Here is a 19,936-nt window from a genome sequence, read left to right on the forward strand (position 1 = left end):
TGGAGATAATGAATGGTACTCAAACTCAATGAACCACCAAAATTCTTTTAAGAACCAGAGGAAGGTTTGTAATACTTACATTATAATGAACTTTAATAAAGAATTTCCACAAAAAAAAAACATGAAGGGAGTGGTCCAAAATGATATTCAGCAAAATGTACCAGTATTGCCTAGAGTTGTGATATTTTGGTTTACCACGCCCATTGAAACTTAGCTGCCAAGGTCGGTGTGTGAGAGCAGTTGCTACATTTTGTCAAATTGTTTCATCTTTAAAATTACCATTCTGGAACTTTGATCCATGTTCTGGACTCGCCAGCTGAGGAGGGATATTCCTGATGAAGGGCTTTTGCCCGAAACTCGATTTTCCTGCTCCTCGGATGCTGCCTGACCTGCTGTGCTTTTCCAGCACCACTCTGATTTAAACTCTGGCTTTCAGCATCTGCAGTCCTCACTTTTGCCTAGTTCAGAGCCAGTCCCTCATTTCATCTTGGAAGTTGTCAACTTGTTTCATCTTTAAAATTACCATTAGCACTGCCAAGCCTTCCCCAGATTCTACACATTTCATCGAGGTCACCTCCCTTGCTCCTAAACTCCAGAAAGTATAACATTCAGCATTATATTGTTTCAGTTCTCAATTAATTACATTTTCATCCCTCACAATCAGTATAACAGCGTAATCTTTCTCAGGGAGATTTCAGCTCCTTTTTTCTGATTAACATAACCCAGGAAGTAACTCTGATAAGTGAGTTTGCAAACTTTGATCTGGTCAAAATAGTGTTATGATAAGAGATAATGTTACTACCTGACGAGTTCAATGCTATAATTGAGTCTAGATCTTTTGTTTTAATTAAGGTAATCATTCACTGAAACACAGGCACAAGAGATTGCAGATCTTGAACAATAAAATAGAAGAATATCACACAAAAGAAGAAAAACCAAACTATCTAAATATCAAACACAGTTTGCAAGATCTTAAAACACAGCAAAACAAAGTTTCATCTACTTCCCCAACACCATCACTTTACAGTGGTTGAAATGCTTCTTTATCTTCTGATTCTCCTCAGTTCTTGTCCTGTGAACTGTGAAGTATTTTTACTCGAATATTCACAAAACTAGTTTAGATTTTCTCGGTCTTTTAATAATCTGCAACATTCTTGGTCTGTAAGTGTCACAAGCTAAACCTTTACACAAAAGAAGCTGCCTTCCCTGAACTTTCACCCAATTCTATGAGAAAATCTATACTTGTTCTGACCCCAGTCAGAATCTCCTCGAAAACTGCCTAAATGTTTTCAAACTCTGGAGATCTTTGAAGCTAAAATCAATCCTTGATTATTGCAATCCAAATGTAAGCTAATGCCTTTCAATGCTTACATTGCTTGTTGTAAACCCACAGCATAAATGATAGTCCATTAATACTCCAAAGAAATTCCAAACTCAATTCTCTGACTCACACTGCATTCCGGAAGAACTCTGGGGCCTTGTTTTTATTTGAACTAGTAATGATTGGAATGAGGGCCCAGGAGGATCTCATTGACTATGAGATCCATGATTGTGGCTATTCACCTGGGACAATCAGGGAGCCCTGGCTGACAGATATAAACAGGAGGTTCAAAGAGTCTCCTCATTCTAGGGACTGGCTCTGAACTAGGCAAGAGTGAGGACTCCAGATGCTGGAACCCAGAGTTTAGATCAGAGTGGTGCTAGAAAAGCACAGCAGATCAGACAGCATCCGAGGAGCAGGAAAATCGACGTTTCAGGCAAAAAACGTTGATTTTCCTGCTCCTCGGATGCTGCCTGACCTGCTGTGCTTTTCCAGCACCACTCTGATCTAAACATTGGCTCTGAACTGGGTGATTAGAGACCATGGTGACATAAAGGGTGAAATGGTGACAGGCCACCAACCTCTGTGCAGTTATTTCAGAACTCTAAAGTAATTGAAACACTTTCGGTTTGATCACCAACCTTTCACCGTCAGCTATTTGCACTAACAATGGCATTTATCTATTATCTGAGATTCAAATAAAGAAGAATCTTTTCGATATGCGAAATCCAAAGCTTTTTTTCTTATTTGTGATATTTCTGTTAAAAGACATGTTGAGTCGAAACAAGTGCCCAACTTTTAGCAATTAAACATATTTCTGTCAGACCTAATGGCACATATGTTTGATGAGAATGCAATTAGTGGAAAAAAATGCCCCAACAATACACTTATTTCCAAAACATCTAAAATAGCTTTAGCTTCGGAATGGGATTCATGGTTTTGTCTCACTTTAAGTGCTCTTAAAACTAAATGCTGTACGTGTCGCACTAAAGAATACTAGGGGCACTATTCCTATATCTGGGCTAGAACCTCTAGTCTCATGTCTTTCCTCAGATTTGAAACAAAAACAGAAATTGCTGGAGAAACTCAGTAGGTCCAGCAGTATCTGTGGACAGAAAGCGGAGCTAATGTTGAGTCCAATGACCCTTCTTCACAAATAGGAAGAGAGGATATATAAGCTGATGACAAGGGGTGGGAAGGAAAAGCAGTGAGAAGATTCTCATGATTTGATGATCTGGGAAGGTGTATCATTGATACAACCTGTTTGGCTGTGTAATTGGTAAGTTCTTCCACTGTATCTTTAGAAGGTGGTAACATTTCTTAGTCAGTCAGAACAATAAAAGACTTCACACAAACAGGTTCTTGCACGAGTCAATCTGATTTTCATTCCAGGAGACTCTGTCACACATACAGTACTCTGTCCATCATTGTATCGTGTATTTCACCAGCAGCTTTTGCAGAAAGCGACATTGACAGCTTGTTTTCCTTTCTGTTGAATCCTGATCCTGGTGGAGTCCTCTTCTTCAGTTCTCTATCCAAAGGCAGGTCTCAACCATAGCACCATGACTGCTACCATGAGTACGGTAAGGTGAGAAGTCCCAAATTCACCCCAGCTAGAACAGGGTTTGAATGCAATTTCTGTTTGTACCAACTTGATTAACCAACACCCAAACCTCCTCTCAAGGAGTCCATACTTTAGTGACAACGTACACTTTTGTATCCATTTTGTAGCTGGAGCTACAGATTGTGATGGTAGAGGCTTCAATTTTGTTCCAACATCTGGCTGACTAAGAATATTGGAGACAAGTTGATACTCAACATGGCTGGTCTCATTTTGAGCATACCTTTCTTGGCCGTCAAGTCCTGGAGTGGGACTTGTACCTGGTGTTTCTGGCTCAAAGGCAGGGATTACTCCAACAGGATCACATTTCTGACAAGCTATTGAGATTAGATAACCCTGTAATGTGGGGAAAGAGCAAAGGTATGAAAATGTAAACGAAAGTTTTTAATATAGATGAGACAGAGATGCTATACATTTGGTTGTTTTAATCATTGAGCCAAGGAAGAAGCAACAAGCTGTATTAAACAAACAAGTTTATTGAACAATTGAATTCCATTTGATACACCAAGACATTAATTTGCCTTTAGAAAAACTGCTGAACTGCACCTTTGAGAACTTGAATACTTTATTTATTAACATTGTGACTGTCCTAGGTCTGTTCCCTTAAATGATTACCTTTTGTGATTCTTACATAGACTTGATACCAAAATATAATCAGCTCTTATGATGTTAAATCAGGTAAATCCCTTCTCTTTCCACACATTTCTGACTTCTGCGCTGCCCAGTGCAATCTCAATATGTGCATGAAGAAAGCTGAAGTCAGATGTACATAGTCCCTGTAAATGACCTGCTGTTGTCAGTGCTGAAGCAGGATGTTGGTGGCCATATTAAGGTCATTATTGGTAGCTCTCAGAGCTTCCATTGCATCTACTCTAGAAAAGCCCATCTCCATCAGCCTCGCAACCTGCAACACACAAAAAAAAATCAACATAATGTAATGCAACGTATGCAATCTGTATACATACCTCTCTCCACACTAGCCAACACTGATGCAGTGGACCAAATGGCACCATAACAATTCCGTGATTCTGGCCTCAGTCCTCCTGCTGCACTACAGAAACCATGACCCCTATCTTTGTTCCTTTTAGATTTGATAATTCCAATTCACCACTGGTTACCCTATCATTTGGCATCTTCCATAAACCGCAAGTTTAACAAAAACTCTGTTGCCCTCACCTGAATTTGCACTCACTCCTGTTTACCTACATTACCTCATGCTCACTAAGCTATGATGGCTGCCAGTTAAGCAACACTCAATATTCGACGTGTACCCCTCCATGCCCCCACCCTTTCCAGAACATGTCTGTAAGAATTGCGAATGAAACATGAGGGAGGACCATCCCAGTAAAAGCACATACTCAGGAGAATGAAACTGTGACCCCAGAATCTACAACAAGTGCAACAAAGGGACTTTTCGACAAAGTTACATTTTAATATTGGTATATTTTAGAAAAGGAATGAGTAATAGTAACCTGACATCTCCATTATATGAAGATATTGTCTGTTAAATGTCTCAATGTGTCCTTCCATCTGAACTTGTCTCTCCTGTTTACCCACCTTACCTCATGCTCACTGGACTATGATGGCTGCCAGTTAAACAACACACAATATTAGACGTGTATCCCTCCATGCTCCACCCTGCCCAAAACTTGTGGTCTCCTCTAGCCCTGCAATTTTCTGTTGTTTCTGCATCTCACAATTCTGGCCCTTAAACATCTCAGATTGCAAACACTCCATTATTAGTGACTCTGACTTCAGCTGTTTGAGACCCCATACTCTGGAATTTCTTCTCCAGCTTATTTAAGATGCTCAAAATCTACCTGTTTGACCAAGATGTTGGTCACCGATCCTAAATCATTTACCTACACCCGTCAACTGCTTTGCACATTTTACCACTTTAAGAGCTATAGAAATACAAGCTGTTGCTGCTGTTAAAATGACATAAAAATGAGAACATTAAATTTGAGATGTTGTTGAAATAGTAGCCAAAGTAGGTCAATGAGCACAATATGGTGATTGGTGAATGGAAAAGTTTAAGCTTGCATATGTATCACATTAAGAAAATGTCTGTAAGAATTGCGAATGAAACATGAGGGAGGACCGTCCTAGATAAAGCACATGCTCAAGGAGAATGAAACTGTGACCCCAGAATCTACAAGTGCAACAAAGGGACTTTTCGACAAAGTTACATTTCAGTATTGGTATATTTTAGAAAAGGAATGAGTAATAGTAACCTGACATCTGAAGATACTGTCTGTTGAATATCTCAATGTGTCCTCCCACATTCCCTTAAATCAGTGTCATCTGGTTCCCATGTTTACTGCCAATGAGAATAGTTTATCTCTGTCCACTGGAAATGGGTCACAGTCACAGGATAAAGGGTTAATCATTTAGGAGTTGATTTTGAATACTCACATCACTTTTCATAGCTCAGCATAAGCAGTAGAGGGCAGTAAAACTTTGAGCAAAACACTTCAATACACTGCTAAGAAATGACAACTCAACAGTTTTTCAATAAAGCTTATCTTCTGACTAAGTAACAAAAGAAAGTAAATAAAGTCCCTTGATTCAACTATGACATTATAACTTTGAATTCTGGAATCACTTTGTCAGAACCCTAGTGAGGGGAAATGGGCTGCCTGTCATGGTTCAAAGCTGCACTGAGGCTACATTTTGAGTGCCATTATCTTAAACCTAAATGTCCCTAACATTAGTAAGACAGTATGAGGGATTTACAGTAAAGAGTGGTGTGCCCAAACTTGACCAGCATGTAATTAAAATGCAACTTCTAAAACCCTTCATTAAAGGCCTGATTTTCCAAAGCAATGTTTAAAGTACCTTTGGGAAGTGAAATAACTCCAGGGAGGCCGGTATCCCATCACCAAGTCATCCTTTATTTACATGAGCACAATACATGGACGCTGACCAGCTAGCTCAGAGACAGGGCCTACAGTGAGAATTCCTGAGACTCCTGTTTATATCTGTCAGCCTGGACTCCCTGAATGGCTCAGGCTAACAGCCCCAGTCAGGGAACTCATAGTCAATGAGATCTACCTGGCCAATCTCGTTCCAATCATTACAGGAAGGAATAGCAAAACTTGACTGAGGTCATATGATATAGAGTTTTTAAAGTTGTAAAAGCCATTGTATATGAACGTAAAAATTAAGATTAAGAGGAGGTTGTGCAGCCCCTTGACCCTACTCTATTACTCAATAATATCATGAATGATTGTCAATCTCAACTCCTACTTCCCTCATATCCCTCAATTCTCATAGTGACCAAAAGGTTGGACCTTTGTCTTGAACATAACCAATGACTGAATTTCGTAACTCACTGGGGTAGAGAATTCCAATAATTCACACACCTCTTAGACGGTAGTAATTTTGACCCATCTCAATCTTAAATGATTAACCCTTTATCCTAGGAAACAATGACTCCAGTTCTAGATTCTGCAGCTGGAGAAACAGCCTTTCAACATCCACCCTGTCAGGGCCTTGAAGAATGTTACACATTCCAACACGAAATATGTTTCATTGCATATTTTAACATCACTCATGCCTGCATTCTGCTCAAAACTATGAACAGTTTGGACAGAATTGAGAGGGAGCAAACTGTTCCATTGGCAGAAGGTTGCGCATTAGGGGCAATGGATTTAAGCTGATTGGCTATAAACTCTTTGCAATTGCACAGAATCGTTCCTCAGTGTGATGTTTACATTATCAAGTGGATGGCACAGAATTAATAACAACAAACATTTGCAATGTACTATCCTTAATAATAACATCAGACTCATCCTGGTTTTAAAATTGCTGTCTTGCTGTATTGGTTACTAACCCATCAATGTTGCGCTTGCAGTCAGGAATCGAGATTAACCTCAAGAACACTGCTATGAGAGAACACCCAAGACAAAGATCACAGGGATACAGCATTTGTCAGTGAATTGTAAAAATATTTAGCTGCGGGAAGGCATGGTGGAGGAAAAGATAGTTTTCAATTAATCATAGGAAGATGGTGGTTGGAGTTTAATCGGGTTTCCTCCGGGTGCTCTGGTTTCCTCCCAGAGTCCAAAAATGTGCAGGTTAGGTGAATTGGCCATGCTAAATTGCCCGTAGTGTTAGGTGAAGGGGTAAATGTAGCAGAATGGGTCTGGGTGGGTTGCTCTTCGGAGGGTCGGTGTGGACTTGTTGGGCTGAAGGGCCTGTTTCCACACTGTAAGTGATCTAATCTAACCTCAGCGCAAGGACATCGCTGCAGGAGTTACTCAGGGTGCATTGTTTTCTAATTAACCGACTGAGACATGTCATTATTGCCCTCTAGAGTAGATGGGACTTGAACCTGAGCCTCCTGGCCCAGAGGTAGGGGCACTTGCCTCTATGCCACAAGAACCCTGTTTTCTCAGGGTAGGCTCAAGCAACTTGAGCTGCTTCATCAATGATTCCTCTCTAACATACGGTCAGAAGTTGAAATATGTACTGATGGTCACACAATGTCCAGCACCCTTTGCAACTCCTTAGGCACTGAAACAAACCATGTCCATAAGTAGCAAGAATCAACAACATCCAAGCTTGGTTCAAAGCATGATAACATACATCCAGGAATACATCTGACATTGACAATCCTGCTATACTATGTGGGATGGGAAGTAGAGCGAGTTGTGCTACTTCAAACAGTAATCACTGACACTTATCATGTTTTGGAATAACCAGTGACGTAAGCTAAGATATGTGGTTTCACTAATTTTAATTAAGATATATTTACTGAAACACTTCAAACATCATCTGATATGAAGCATGTAATCTCATTGTAGTGACCTTTACAGTTCACACTCCATATACTTCATGTCTTCATCAGAATTGTCTTTGCAGTGTACATAACAAAATTTGTCTTTCATTTGCTGTGCATCTCAGTTGAGGCTCAGTAGGAAGCAATCTCTTATCTGAGTCAAAGATAGTAGAATCAAATCTCACTCTGGGGATCTAAGCACAACATGAGGCTGACACTTATAGTGCAAGTTTTGAGGGAGTACTGCATTGCTGGATGTGCCATCTTTTGCTTGGGGAATTAAAGTGAGCCCGATGTATCCTTTTGAGTAAATGATGAAAGGCTCCAAAGATATAAAGGTAAACATTAAAAATTCTTGTTGCACAGTAAACTCCAGAAAGAAGGTACGTTTTGAAGTGTGAGGGACTTCAATATGCTCAGATTGTGTCTCCACTGCAAGCTATCCATGCCATTAATTCTTTCCCCTTTCTCTGTTGACTGAAGTTAAGGTGAGTGTGCAGTGATCAAGACACCAAAAAAAAATCCCGCCCTTATAAGGATGAAAGAAATGTACACGCAATAATTTTCCAATCATTGCACTTCACCCTTGGTGGGTGTTTGCGCGTGCGTGCATGCACGTATATGTGCGTGTGATTGCAAATACCCAATTTAAACCTAAATGATTATTCTGACAGACTGCAATTCACACCAGGTTTTGTCATTAACAAGAAACTAATTATATTTACTGTAAACAAACTTATACTTTAACAACTGGGAAAAATGATTATCAACTGCTATTATATAATTTAAACGATATCCATTTAAAACTCAAATACACACACATTCATCCATGAATAAGACAGACAAAAGACAAATGGTTTGACACAAGTATTATGGATGGGAAATATAGGTAGGGGAAAAAAAAAGTAATCTGAAGATTAAAGGCCCAGTCCACAAAATAGAATTTATTTCTCTCAGTTGTTTTAATTTTTATAATCATGACAAAAAAGTGAGAATACCCTTTGACTTACTAGCTGATCGGATAAACCTAGCTCTTTTCTTGTCTTAGAAGTCTTTGTTTTAAAGTTGTTGGATTTTTATCTTTTTATATTTCATTCATACAGTGTGCATAGAGAGAAAGCAGTTTTCTGTTTGCCAGCTCTGGATGGTTTTGGCTGCATTGCAGAAAACTACAGCTTGACTGATCTGAAGGCTGTTATCAGGCAGTTTTGTCTTAACTCAAAGACTTCAGGTAACATTCACACTGAATCATGTAGCAATCTCGCTGCTCCACGGCACTATAAGAATGTAACAATTAAGAATATGTACCACATAAGCTTCAAGTTGCATTGTTCTGTCGGTCCTTACAGCTTCATAGCAGTGTCTGATTCCCATTCCTGTTTATAGTCCATAAAGGGAAAATATATGGTCCTTTACAGGGTATAGTGGTGATATCGTACATTCAGACAGTGTGAAGCAGACATGAAATTAATCAGCAGTACCAGGGGTTGATGCTGTACATTTCCTCAGAATAAATGTCTCTCTGAAGGGTACAGAAAGCCGGCTGGAATATAATTTTAAATTAATGTATAGGACTAAAACCAGAGGGCACCCAAGGTATTTCTAGGATAAATATCAGCAAATCTTTAATTGCACAAAGAGCGATCAAGACTTGTAACAAACTCACAAACAGTAGGAGTCAAAAGCCAAGACTAATTTTGGGAACAACTTGATACTGTAGTGGGTCAAAATGGCTTTAAAATAACTCTCTGAATGAGTTAGGGTAAAGCTTATTCCTCCCCTCAGCAATAAATCCTCAATAATATTCTTTTCATTTTGCAATAGCTCCCTCTATCTGACCAGTGCAACATATTTTTGGCTTTTACAACAGGCACCTGTAATCTCAGTATGGCTGGTTGCGGGGAGCTGGGTGGCTGAGATACGCCCATTCATAACTGTGCAACTTATTTTACTCAGAGTTCTTACATCCAACAGATCTGGTCATATCCAACAGAAAGAGCATTCATCCATCAAGCTCTATATTGTAAAATATAATGGGCAGTTTGGAACCACTCAGCCTTTGGCCAATTGATCACGGTTCAGGACCAGCATATTACTGTGAGGATGAAAGATAAGGATTGCAAGATTTGGGAACCATTGATGACAAGAGATATTGAAAGTTGAAAAGAAAATGGAGGCATATGTAAGGTTTAGGAAACTGAAATCAGATAAGGTCCTTGAGGAATAAAAAGGAAGCAAGAAAGAATGTATACAGAGAATTAGGAGGGCTAGAAGGGGTTATGAAATGTCCTGGACAAATAGGATTAAGGAGAATCTCACAGAATTGCATACTATCAGCAAGAGGGTAGCTCCACTCAGGAACAAAGGAGGGAATTTATACATAGAGCCAGAGGAAGTGAGCAAAGTCCTTAATGAGTACTTTGCACTAATATTTACCACAGAGGAGGGGATTGATGATGGCAAGATTATCGAGTGATATGATGATTTTGTAGGAGATTTTGATATTAATGAGGTGGTGGTGTTGGGTGTCTTGAAAAACATTATGGAAGATACGTCCTCGGGGCCTGATGGGATACATCTCAGGATGCTGAAGAAGGCAAGGGAGGAGATTTCTAGGGCCTCGACAGAGATCTTTGTTCCTCTTTAGCTATAGGTGACTGGAGAATAGCCAACACTGCTCCTTTGTTTAAGAAGGAAAACAGGGAATATACAGGAAATTATAAGCTAATGGACCTTACATCAGTGGTAGGAAACTTATTGGAGAAGATTCTTTGGGCAGATTTACTGGCATTTGGTAAATAATGGACTTATTGGGGATAGCATGGCTCAGCATGGAGAGGTGTTGTCTCACAAATTTGATTGAGTTTGTCAAGGGAGTAACAAAATGATGGATAAGGGTTGGGCAATGGATGTTGCATTTGATCAGATCCCTCATGGTAGGTTGGTACAGAAGATTAAGTCATATGGAATCCACAGTGACCTGTTAAGTTGAATATAAAATTGGCTTGTGGAAGGATGCTTTTCTGACTGGAGGTCTGTGACAAGTAGTATTCTGCAAGGATCAGGACTGGGACCTCTGTTGGTTGTAAATTATATAAATGGGTTTGGACGGAAATGTAGGTGGTCTGATTAGTAAGTTTTCAGATAACTCAAAATTGACAGTATTGTGGATAGTGAGGAACGTTGTCAAAGGACACAGCAAGATATAGATCGATTGGAAAGTTGAGTGGAGAAATAGCAGATAGAGTTTAATCCAGAAGAACGCGAAGTTATGCATTTTGGGAGGTCGAATGCAAGAGGAAAGTAAACAGTAAATAGCAGGCCCTTTCGGAGCACTGCCATACAGAGAGATCTTGGGGTACAGAAGTACGATGGGGAAGTAGCACTGGTGAATGAGTCAATGAGTCAGGGTTAGGAGTTTAGGTCATGGATTGAGTATTACAGAAAAAAGATAAAACCAATGGCAGTTTGAAGAAGAATGAAGATTGAAATGGATGGTGTCAGACTAGAACAAGTTGATAAGTTATCTACTTGGGACAAATAACAAAAGATGATGGTGAATATGATATTGTCAGAAGAAGATATTGTGAGATAGATGTAATTTCATGAAGGTGAAGGAGGTGTTAATAAGAAAACTCAGGGTTAAAATAAGGAAAAAAAATCAGAATACGTTACATTCTATTCACTTGCCTGTATGCCTCAGAAATCTGGACAATAAGTACGATCTGTCACATAAAAATAGAAGCCTTTGAAATGTGGATGCAGATGAAGCAGTACTTGAAATGACAAGAAAAAAAACCTCGAAAAAGTGACATAAGTAAAAGAAAATGTCAGTATTTCAGTTGCTGGATCAAAGCCAATAGAGCTCCAGAAAACTCTTCTAGGTGCCAGGAAAGTGAGGGGTCAACCTAGACATCGTTAGATGATGTTGGTTACAACATCCACTGCAGCTTATCTGTAAGGTGCAAGACAGATCAGTGTGACAGACCAGGATAGCAGATTTCCTGATAGGAGTGGTGATAAGTAAGAACAGGAGGAATAAGACAGAGATACAACTAGTGAGACAATCAAAGATTGGATTAAGAGACAGAAACAGAAATATGCAAGTAAACTTTTTAATGTTGAAGAAGAATTTATACCTTGTACGACCGAGACTCCAATTTAAATGATTTTCTTTTGGGCGCGGAGAGATTGCTGGCATTACGATACAATTATCCTGTCATTAAAATCAACTCACTCCTATGATACTGTGGGTGGACAGGTGTCAAATTCATACCTGCCCACTATAAAAATAAACAATGAAAGGCCAATTCAGCATCTCTGCTGATGCCTTAATGAAACTGGCATTAGGGCTTTCTGGCACAGTGGTAGTATCTCTACTTCTGAGCCAGAAGGCCCAACTTCAAATTTCACTTGCTTTATAGGTGAGTCTTAAACTGAATAGGTAGATTAAGTGTCCACAGTTGTCATGGACAGGCATGTAGCAATGTGCAGCAATTCTGCACATTCCGCCATTTAATTATGGCTTTCTCCCCGTAATCCATAATCCCTTTAACAATCAGTCTGAAATATACTCAATGACGTGGTCTCTGCAGCCTTCTGTGGCAATGAATGCCTGTTGCTGCCCCAACAGAAGATGAGCAAACACTCCCTGTCCAATGCCTCGATGTACCTCAGTCCACAACCCATTGGGGTCTCTTATGGGCATGCCAATTGTCCTGGCAGTGTGCATTACAAACATCTGGTGGTGCTATGCCTATGGAACTGTTGTCAATCCAACTGGTCAGCAGTTCCAGAGGTTCGGACATCCTCCCCACTTCCCATTGAGGAACTGAAATCTGACTCTCCAGCTCTTCAGGCCACCTACAGCACCTACAGTTTTGGCTGTGGGGAGGGCTTCTTCCTGGCCTATGGCTTCCTGGCCTATGGCTTTTTAACCATCTCACTCTTCAACCCATGATCTTGGTGGCCAATATATATATTAATAATGGCAACACATTGTTAAGAAACTGTTTTTTTTTGTCTCTGTGTGTTGGACAGTCATGCACATGATGCTGATTTTACACTCCCTCCAAGGTTGCCTCTTGGCTTTATTAGAAATTATATTGAAGGGGTGTGCACTATGGCCATTGCACTCCAATGTACAGTGTAAGACCAACATTGCATCTACTGTACATTGTTATTTCTTGAATTATATGAATACCATCCTTCAGTTTATACCAATAGGTGGCACTAACAATCCATCAGTGGATTGTCAGCTTCTGCATTAGTCAAAAATGTGTGTTTTATTTTGCTGGGAGGAGGCGTTTACCCAACTGATTGGTAAATGGGGTACAGCAGTAAAGAGGTCCCAGGGCACAGTTGCACAAATCACTAAAAACAGCAACACAGCAAAAAAATACATTGTGGTTTGTTTCTAAAAGGTTAGAATTGAAAAGCAGGATAATGTTAAGTACACAAACAAATACACGTAGCCCATTCTGCACCTCGGGCCTGCTCTGCCATTTAATGAGATTATGGCTGATCTAACTGCACTGACCCCAAGGAGTGACCATGGCCACCTTGCTAACTGACTTGGAACAACTGACAGATGACCTGACTCCTGACTGATCTTGGTGTGGCGCCTCGACTGACTTACTGCTAACCTTGGCAAGTGGTTACTTTGGACCTCCAGAGCCACTCCACAGGCTGTGACGATATGGACTCCTTGGCCATGAATGCTCCAACTTGCTGACAGACTGCGTCCAAGCTTCTTAATTGAGATTGGATGATCCCTTGACTTGTGGGATCATTTGACTGACGATAGTGCTCCTAGACTGACTGAGGACAATTTTCCTTAGAGTTTGAGACATGGTCATTTGTCAATGCACAGGGTGTGTTTGCCACATAAGCTGCTGCACATACTACGTGCGTGACAAAGATGTAGCCCAGTGTTATACACCAACATGACTACCCCTTTGACTGATCACTGCTAACAACCATGACATGCTGCCTGGTTTTCTGTCTGTGCTAAAAACAAAGGAAGACAGAAGTACAGTGAGGTTGTAAGCTCTGAATGAAGTAATGTACAAAAAGGCAAGGCAAGACAGGCATGCTGTGAGCATCCAAGCAAGCACAAAGTGAGTCAGCACTAGGACAGCAGGATAAGATCCTGAGATGCACCCTGTTTCAATGGATGAGATGCATGCCAGATATCTCAGATTCACCTTCCTTCACTGTTATCATATCTACTAGTTACTAAAAATCTAGCAGTCTCCATCTTAAATCTTCAAATGGCTGAACATACACAACTCTTCAGTGCAGTAAATTCCAAACATTCACAACCCTTTGAGCAAATAAATGTTTTCTCATCTCCATCCTAAGTGACCATCCCTTATCCTGTTACCATGTCCCTTAGTTCTATTTGGGGAAAAGAGCATCTCAGCATTTACACTGTCAAGTGCCTTAAGAATTTTAAGCATTTAAATTAGATCACCATCTTTTCTCCCCTTCTAAAACACCAATAAGTGTAGGCCTTGCTTACTCAATCTCCCCATATAGCCAATCTCCAGATCCCAGGGAACACTGTTGTGTAACTTTGCATTGAAGTAAGTATGTCCAACAAGTATATTTGATGAAGAAGCATTGAAGAATGCATGTTCAGCATTGCTGGTTTCTGAGGACGGTATAAATCAGTAACAAAATATTCCAAGATGAATGACTCATAATGCAAAATGCAAACTTTTTATTTTAGTGATAAAAGTTTTAAAAGACTTGTCATGTGCCACAGGAATGCTTACCTGCTCTTCAGAAACTGGAGCAACTGTGGAAGGTCTGTTCAGTCCACTCTCTTGCTGTTGATTGTTAGCAGGAAATCTGTTACGCAGTGGTGGGAACAGCCTATTCCAGTTAATTAGACCACCCTGAAATTTATAAAGAAATTTAAATGTTTCCACTCAATGCAACTCAAATGTCACAAGATTCCACTTGCACAGGAGATATACATTGCAGACAATGTTTCATTGATCACTGAGCTTCTGCTTTGGCTGCGTTTGGAAAATTCCATTCACTGGTTACATTTCAACTTTTCACGAAAACACCTTTTCAAACCCATGAACATAAGGGTATGAACCAGTGCAATGGGACAGCAAAATAGAATACATGTGCTTTTTAAAAGTAAAATTCATTAAAATGTTCTCAAGAGTGGCAATCTGGTCTTCTTAATGCAGCTGAAAATACCAAAAATAAGCAGCTTCAATCAACAAATGTAGTCTTCAAGCTGTGAGAAACATGACCCAAAAAATCATGATGTGGATGTTGGACTGGGGTGGACAAGGTGAGAAGTCCGACAGGTTTATTTGAAATCACCAGCTTTTGGAGCACTGCCCCTTTGTCAGGTGAAGCGAGAGAGAAGCACACAGGCACAGAATTTATAGGCAGACAGATCAATGGGTGGAGAGATGAAAAGATCATATAAATGGCGTGAATGGAGTGTCGACAGGATGAATAACCAATCTTTGCAAGCGATCAAGAGCGTCAGATGGCGTGAGTAAAGTGTCAACAGCTGAATAACAAGTGAAGGGATGACCCATAATCTAATTAAATCAAGCAGAGAGATAATTATAAAAAATTAAAAATACGTGGTACTGGAGACAAACCAAATTACTGGAATAACATGATAACTATAACAGCCGTATGCTGAGGTTTTAACCAAAATAATAAGCAATCCAAAACTGTACAAAATACCGTGCAAGGATTGCAACAAACACTACATTGGAAAACTAATCACCAGGATACATGAACATCAACTAGCAACAAAATGACATGACCCTCTCTCACTAGTATCCTTACATACAGAGGAGGAAGGATACCATTTCGACTGGGACAACACATCCATTCTAGGACAAGCCAAACAGAGGCACACATGAGAATTCCGAGAAGCATGGCATTCTAACCAAGCACATCGAGTTAAACCCCATCTACCACCCCTTGAGAACAAGAACAGGAAATGACATCACCAAAGGAGATGACATCACCAACCCAAAGAAACCCAAACATATAAATAGAAAGCAGGTGTTATGAACAGTGCTTTGCCCGGAGGCCCACTGAAGATGTTACCTAGTAGGGTAACGAAATGTCTGGAAATGAACCTTTCAGCTCAGCGAGCAAACCTACATCCAGAGTAAATGTCTGAGCTACAAATCTTCTCAAAGTCTGGAAATGAACCTTTCAGCTCAGCGAGCAAACCTACATCAAGAACCTCAACCTGAGCTACAAATCTTCTCAAAGCTCGCCAGTATAAACGAATTAAGGTAGAGAGATCATTACAATTTATCAAGGTGATGGTGTCAGAACAGGACAGCAAGGAAGATTTTACGGATACAGACAGATGGGGTTACAAGTAGCATAACATGAATTCAAGATCACAGTTGAGGCCATTGCCATAGGTACAGAACTTGGCTATCAGTTTCTGCTCAGTGATTCTGTGTTATTGTGTATCTCGAAGGCTGCCTTGGAGGACCCTTACCCAAAACTCGGAGGCTGAACACCTTTGACTGCTGAAGTGTTTCCCAACTGGGAGGGAGCATCCTGTCTGGCGATTGTTGCGCAGTGTCCATTCATCCATTGCCATAGTGTTTGTGTGGTCTCGCCAATGTAGCATGCCTCGGGGCATCCTTGCCTGCAGCATATGAGACGGACAACATAAGCCGAGTCACGTGAGTATCTGCCGTGTACATGGTGGATGCAGTTCCCACGTGTGATAGTAGTATCCATGTCGATGATCTACGATATCTTGCATGGTTTCCATGGAAGGGATGTGTGGTGTCGTGGTCGATGTTGCCCTGAAGGCTGGGTAGTTTGCTGCGTAACAATGGCCTGTTTATGGTTTGGCCATTGTTTGCAGGTGAGAAGTGGAGGCGTAGGGACGAACTTGGCAAGATGCTCGTCGTCATCAATGACATGTTCAAGGCTGCGAAGAACATGGCATTGTTTCTTTGCTCTGGGGAAGTACTGGACAATGAAGGGTACTATATCGAACATATTCAGTATATGTCTTCTGAGGAGGTTGTTACGGTTTTTCACTGGGGCACGTTGGAAACTGGTGATCGATGAGTTGAGCACATTTCCCATTCTTATAGGGTGTCCTTCAAAATCTTTAAGTAGCCGTTGCATTCTTCCTCATCTAAGCAGATCTTGTGTATGCGCAGGGCTTGTCCATAGGGGATGGCCTCTTTAACACATTTAGGATGGAAGTGAGAGAAGTACAAACTCACGATACCATCCCCACTGGATAAGCCCTGTGCATACACGGGATTTGCTCACAAAAGGAGGAATGTAATGGATAAGTAAAGATTTTGAAAGATGCTCTCATAAGAACAGGAAATGATGTTCAATGCATCGATTGCCAGTTCCCACGTGCCACAGCAAAAAACTGCAAGGACCTCTTCACAAGATAGACACAGGATACGACCGATAGAGTACTATTCATCGTCCAGTACTTCCCCTGAGCGGAGAAATTGCACCAGGTTCTTTGCAGCCTTCAACATGTCACTGATGACAACAAACATCTCACCAAGACTATCCCGAGGCCTCAACTTCTTGCCTTCAAACCTCAATCAAACCTTACACAGATCATCATTCACAGCAGACTACCCAGCTTTCAGGATAACATCGACCACAACACCACACATCCCTGCCATGACAACCTCCTTAAAACATGTCAGATCATCGACATGGTTACTACTATCATACATGGGAACTCCATCTACAAGGTACACAGCAGATGTTCATGTGACTTGGCCTATGTTGTCTGTCTCATGGCAAGGATGCACCTAGGCATGGTACATTGTCAAGACCAAGCAGATACTATGACAATGGATGAATGGACACTGTGCAACAATCGCCAGACAGGGATGTTCTCCCCCAGTCAGGGAACACTTCGGCAGTCAGGAACATTCAGTTTTGGATCTTCGGGTAAGGGTCCTCCAAGGTGGACTTTGAGATACACAACAATGCACAACTGTCCAGCAGAAACCGATTGCCAAGTTTCATACCCAGGACGGCCTCAACTGTAATCTTGGGCTCATGGTGCACTAATTGCAACCCCATCACACATTCTATATCCATAAAATCTTCCTTACTGTCCTGTTCTGACACTATCACCTTGATAAATTGTTATGATCTCTCTAACTTAACTAGTTTGTACAATTTTGGATTATTCATTACTTTGGTTAGACCCTCGGTATGCAACTCTTGTATCTATTATGTTATTCCAGTCATTTGGTTTGTCTCCAGCACCACCTTATTTTTAATTTTTTGGAATTATCTCTCTGCCTCGTTTAATCAGATTATAGGTCATCCCTTCGCCTGTTATTCAGCAGTTGACACTTTACTCACACAGTCTGACGCTCTTGATCATCTGCCTGTTATTAATCGGCCTGTTGACACTCCACTCATGCCATTTCTATGATCTTTTGACCTCTCTGCCTATAAATTCTGTGCCTACGTGCTTCTCTCTCAGTCCACCTGATGAAGGAGCAATGCTCTGAAAGCTTGTGATTTCAAATAAACCTGTTGGACTATAACCTTGTGTTGTCTGATTTCTCACAAAAAATCATTGAAATTGTCTTCAAAAATCTATACCAAATCATTGGTAAGGTTAGGGTTACCATTAAGGTAGACTAACCAGTCAGTTTCTTAGCAAATTATATAACTTGCCATGTTAAAATTTAGAAAAGTGCCAACTAATGTGGTTAAGAGAACAAGTACAACTTACAGTGCCTGTGTGACTTTGGACCCAACTAATTTACATTTAAAATTCCCTCATCTTTACTGCTGCCTCATAATGTTCTACAGGATTGCATGAAAACAATGAGCAGAAACTTAACCATAATACTTAGATTTTTGTCATTGCCATATTGTTTCTTGCAGGAGACTGAGATTCAAAAAGAAACCAGATACATACAAAAGTTCCATTCTCTTTTTTTTGTTTGCAATGTCTTCAGTTCTTATTGGGCAGCAAGATAGCTAATGTTTGTACTGTTTCCAAATAAGGTTCTATGAAAATTTAAATTCAAGATGAAGTTCACTACTTAGATAATACCTGAAGCAATAACCAACTGTTCTGTACATGTACGGCGCATGGTGTGTCATTGAGTCATGGAGATGTACAGCATGGAAACAGACCCTTCAGTCCAACTCGCCCATGCTGACCAGATATCCTAACCTAATCTAGTCCCATTTGTCAGCACTTGGCCCATATCCCTCTGAAACTTTCCTATTCACATACACATCTAGATGCCTTTTAAATACTGTAATTGTAACAGCCTCCACCACTTCCTCTCGCAGTTCATTCCATACAAGCATTACCCTCTGTGTGAAAACGTTGCCCCTTAGATCGCTTTTATATCTTTCCCCTCTCACCCTAAACCTCTGCCCTCTAGTTCTGGACTCCACTACCCCAGGGAAAATACCTTGTCTGTTTATCCTCTCCATACCTCTCATGATTTTATAAACCTCTATAAGGTCACCCCTCAGCCTCCGACGCGCCAGGGAAAACAGCCCCAGCCTATTCGGCTTCTCCTTAGAGCTAAAATCCTCCAATCCTGGCAATATCCTTGTAATCATCATCGGTATCTGGTGTATAGTGGATTGTGCGATTGTATTAAATCAGACAGTTGTGGGCTCAAGTTCAATCCCAGAGACCTAAGCATCAAAATCAGTGCAGCAAGAAAATGTCTCCCAAGTGACATGTAAAACTGCGGCAAAATGATCCTTGACATTATTTTGAATAAAAGCATGCGTCTCAGTCATTATTTATCTCTCAATGGATATCATTAAAACAGCTTATTTAGTTAAGATCTTACTTTTTTGTAGGTACATTGTGTGCAAATGAGCTGCCTTATTTTCTTATAACACAACAGTGAAAACATTTTAAAAATGTACGTAAGGTGCTGTTGGACACCACATGAAAAAGAATGATTGATTATCAAAAGACTGACAATAGTAAAAGTTGGACTGAATGTTATCAAAGGAATTGTTATTTAAGAGTACTCTAAAAGCTATTCAGTGGAGAAAGCAAATGAATTAACATTGTCCTCTATTACATAATTGGCAAAGTGCCAACAGAAAGTCTAACTCGGGCACATGGAAGCACAAAAGCTCGTAAGCTCCAGTTAGACTAGGAGGAAATGAAAGAACTGTTAATGCAAACGGAAGTGAAGAAATTAAC

The 19,936-nt window shown here is 40.4% G+C and overlaps 1 protein-coding gene across 1 annotated transcript in view; it reads right to left on the reverse strand.

The window, feature by feature from the left end:
• Positions 1-3,397: 3,397 nt before the first annotated feature.
• ubac2 (UBA domain containing 2) overlaps positions 3,398-19,936 on the reverse strand; it is a 227,214-nt gene continuing 210,675 nt past the window's right edge. Inside the window, exons 9-10 of the mRNA XM_043692678.1 lie at positions 14,505-14,627; positions 3,398-3,846 (exon numbers count right to left, since the gene is read on the reverse strand). Of these exons, the coding sequence (XP_043548613.1) occupies positions 3,739-3,846; positions 14,505-14,627 (231 nt within the window). The 3' untranslated portion in view covers positions 3,398-3,738. The remainder of the gene's footprint in view (positions 3,847-14,504; positions 14,628-19,936) is intronic.

The sequence above is a fragment of the Chiloscyllium plagiosum genome, chromosome 6 (genome assembly GCF_004010195.1).
Source record: "Chiloscyllium plagiosum isolate BGI_BamShark_2017 chromosome 6, ASM401019v2, whole genome shotgun sequence".
Classification (NCBI taxonomy): Eukaryota; Metazoa; Chordata; class Chondrichthyes; order Orectolobiformes; family Hemiscylliidae; genus Chiloscyllium; species Chiloscyllium plagiosum.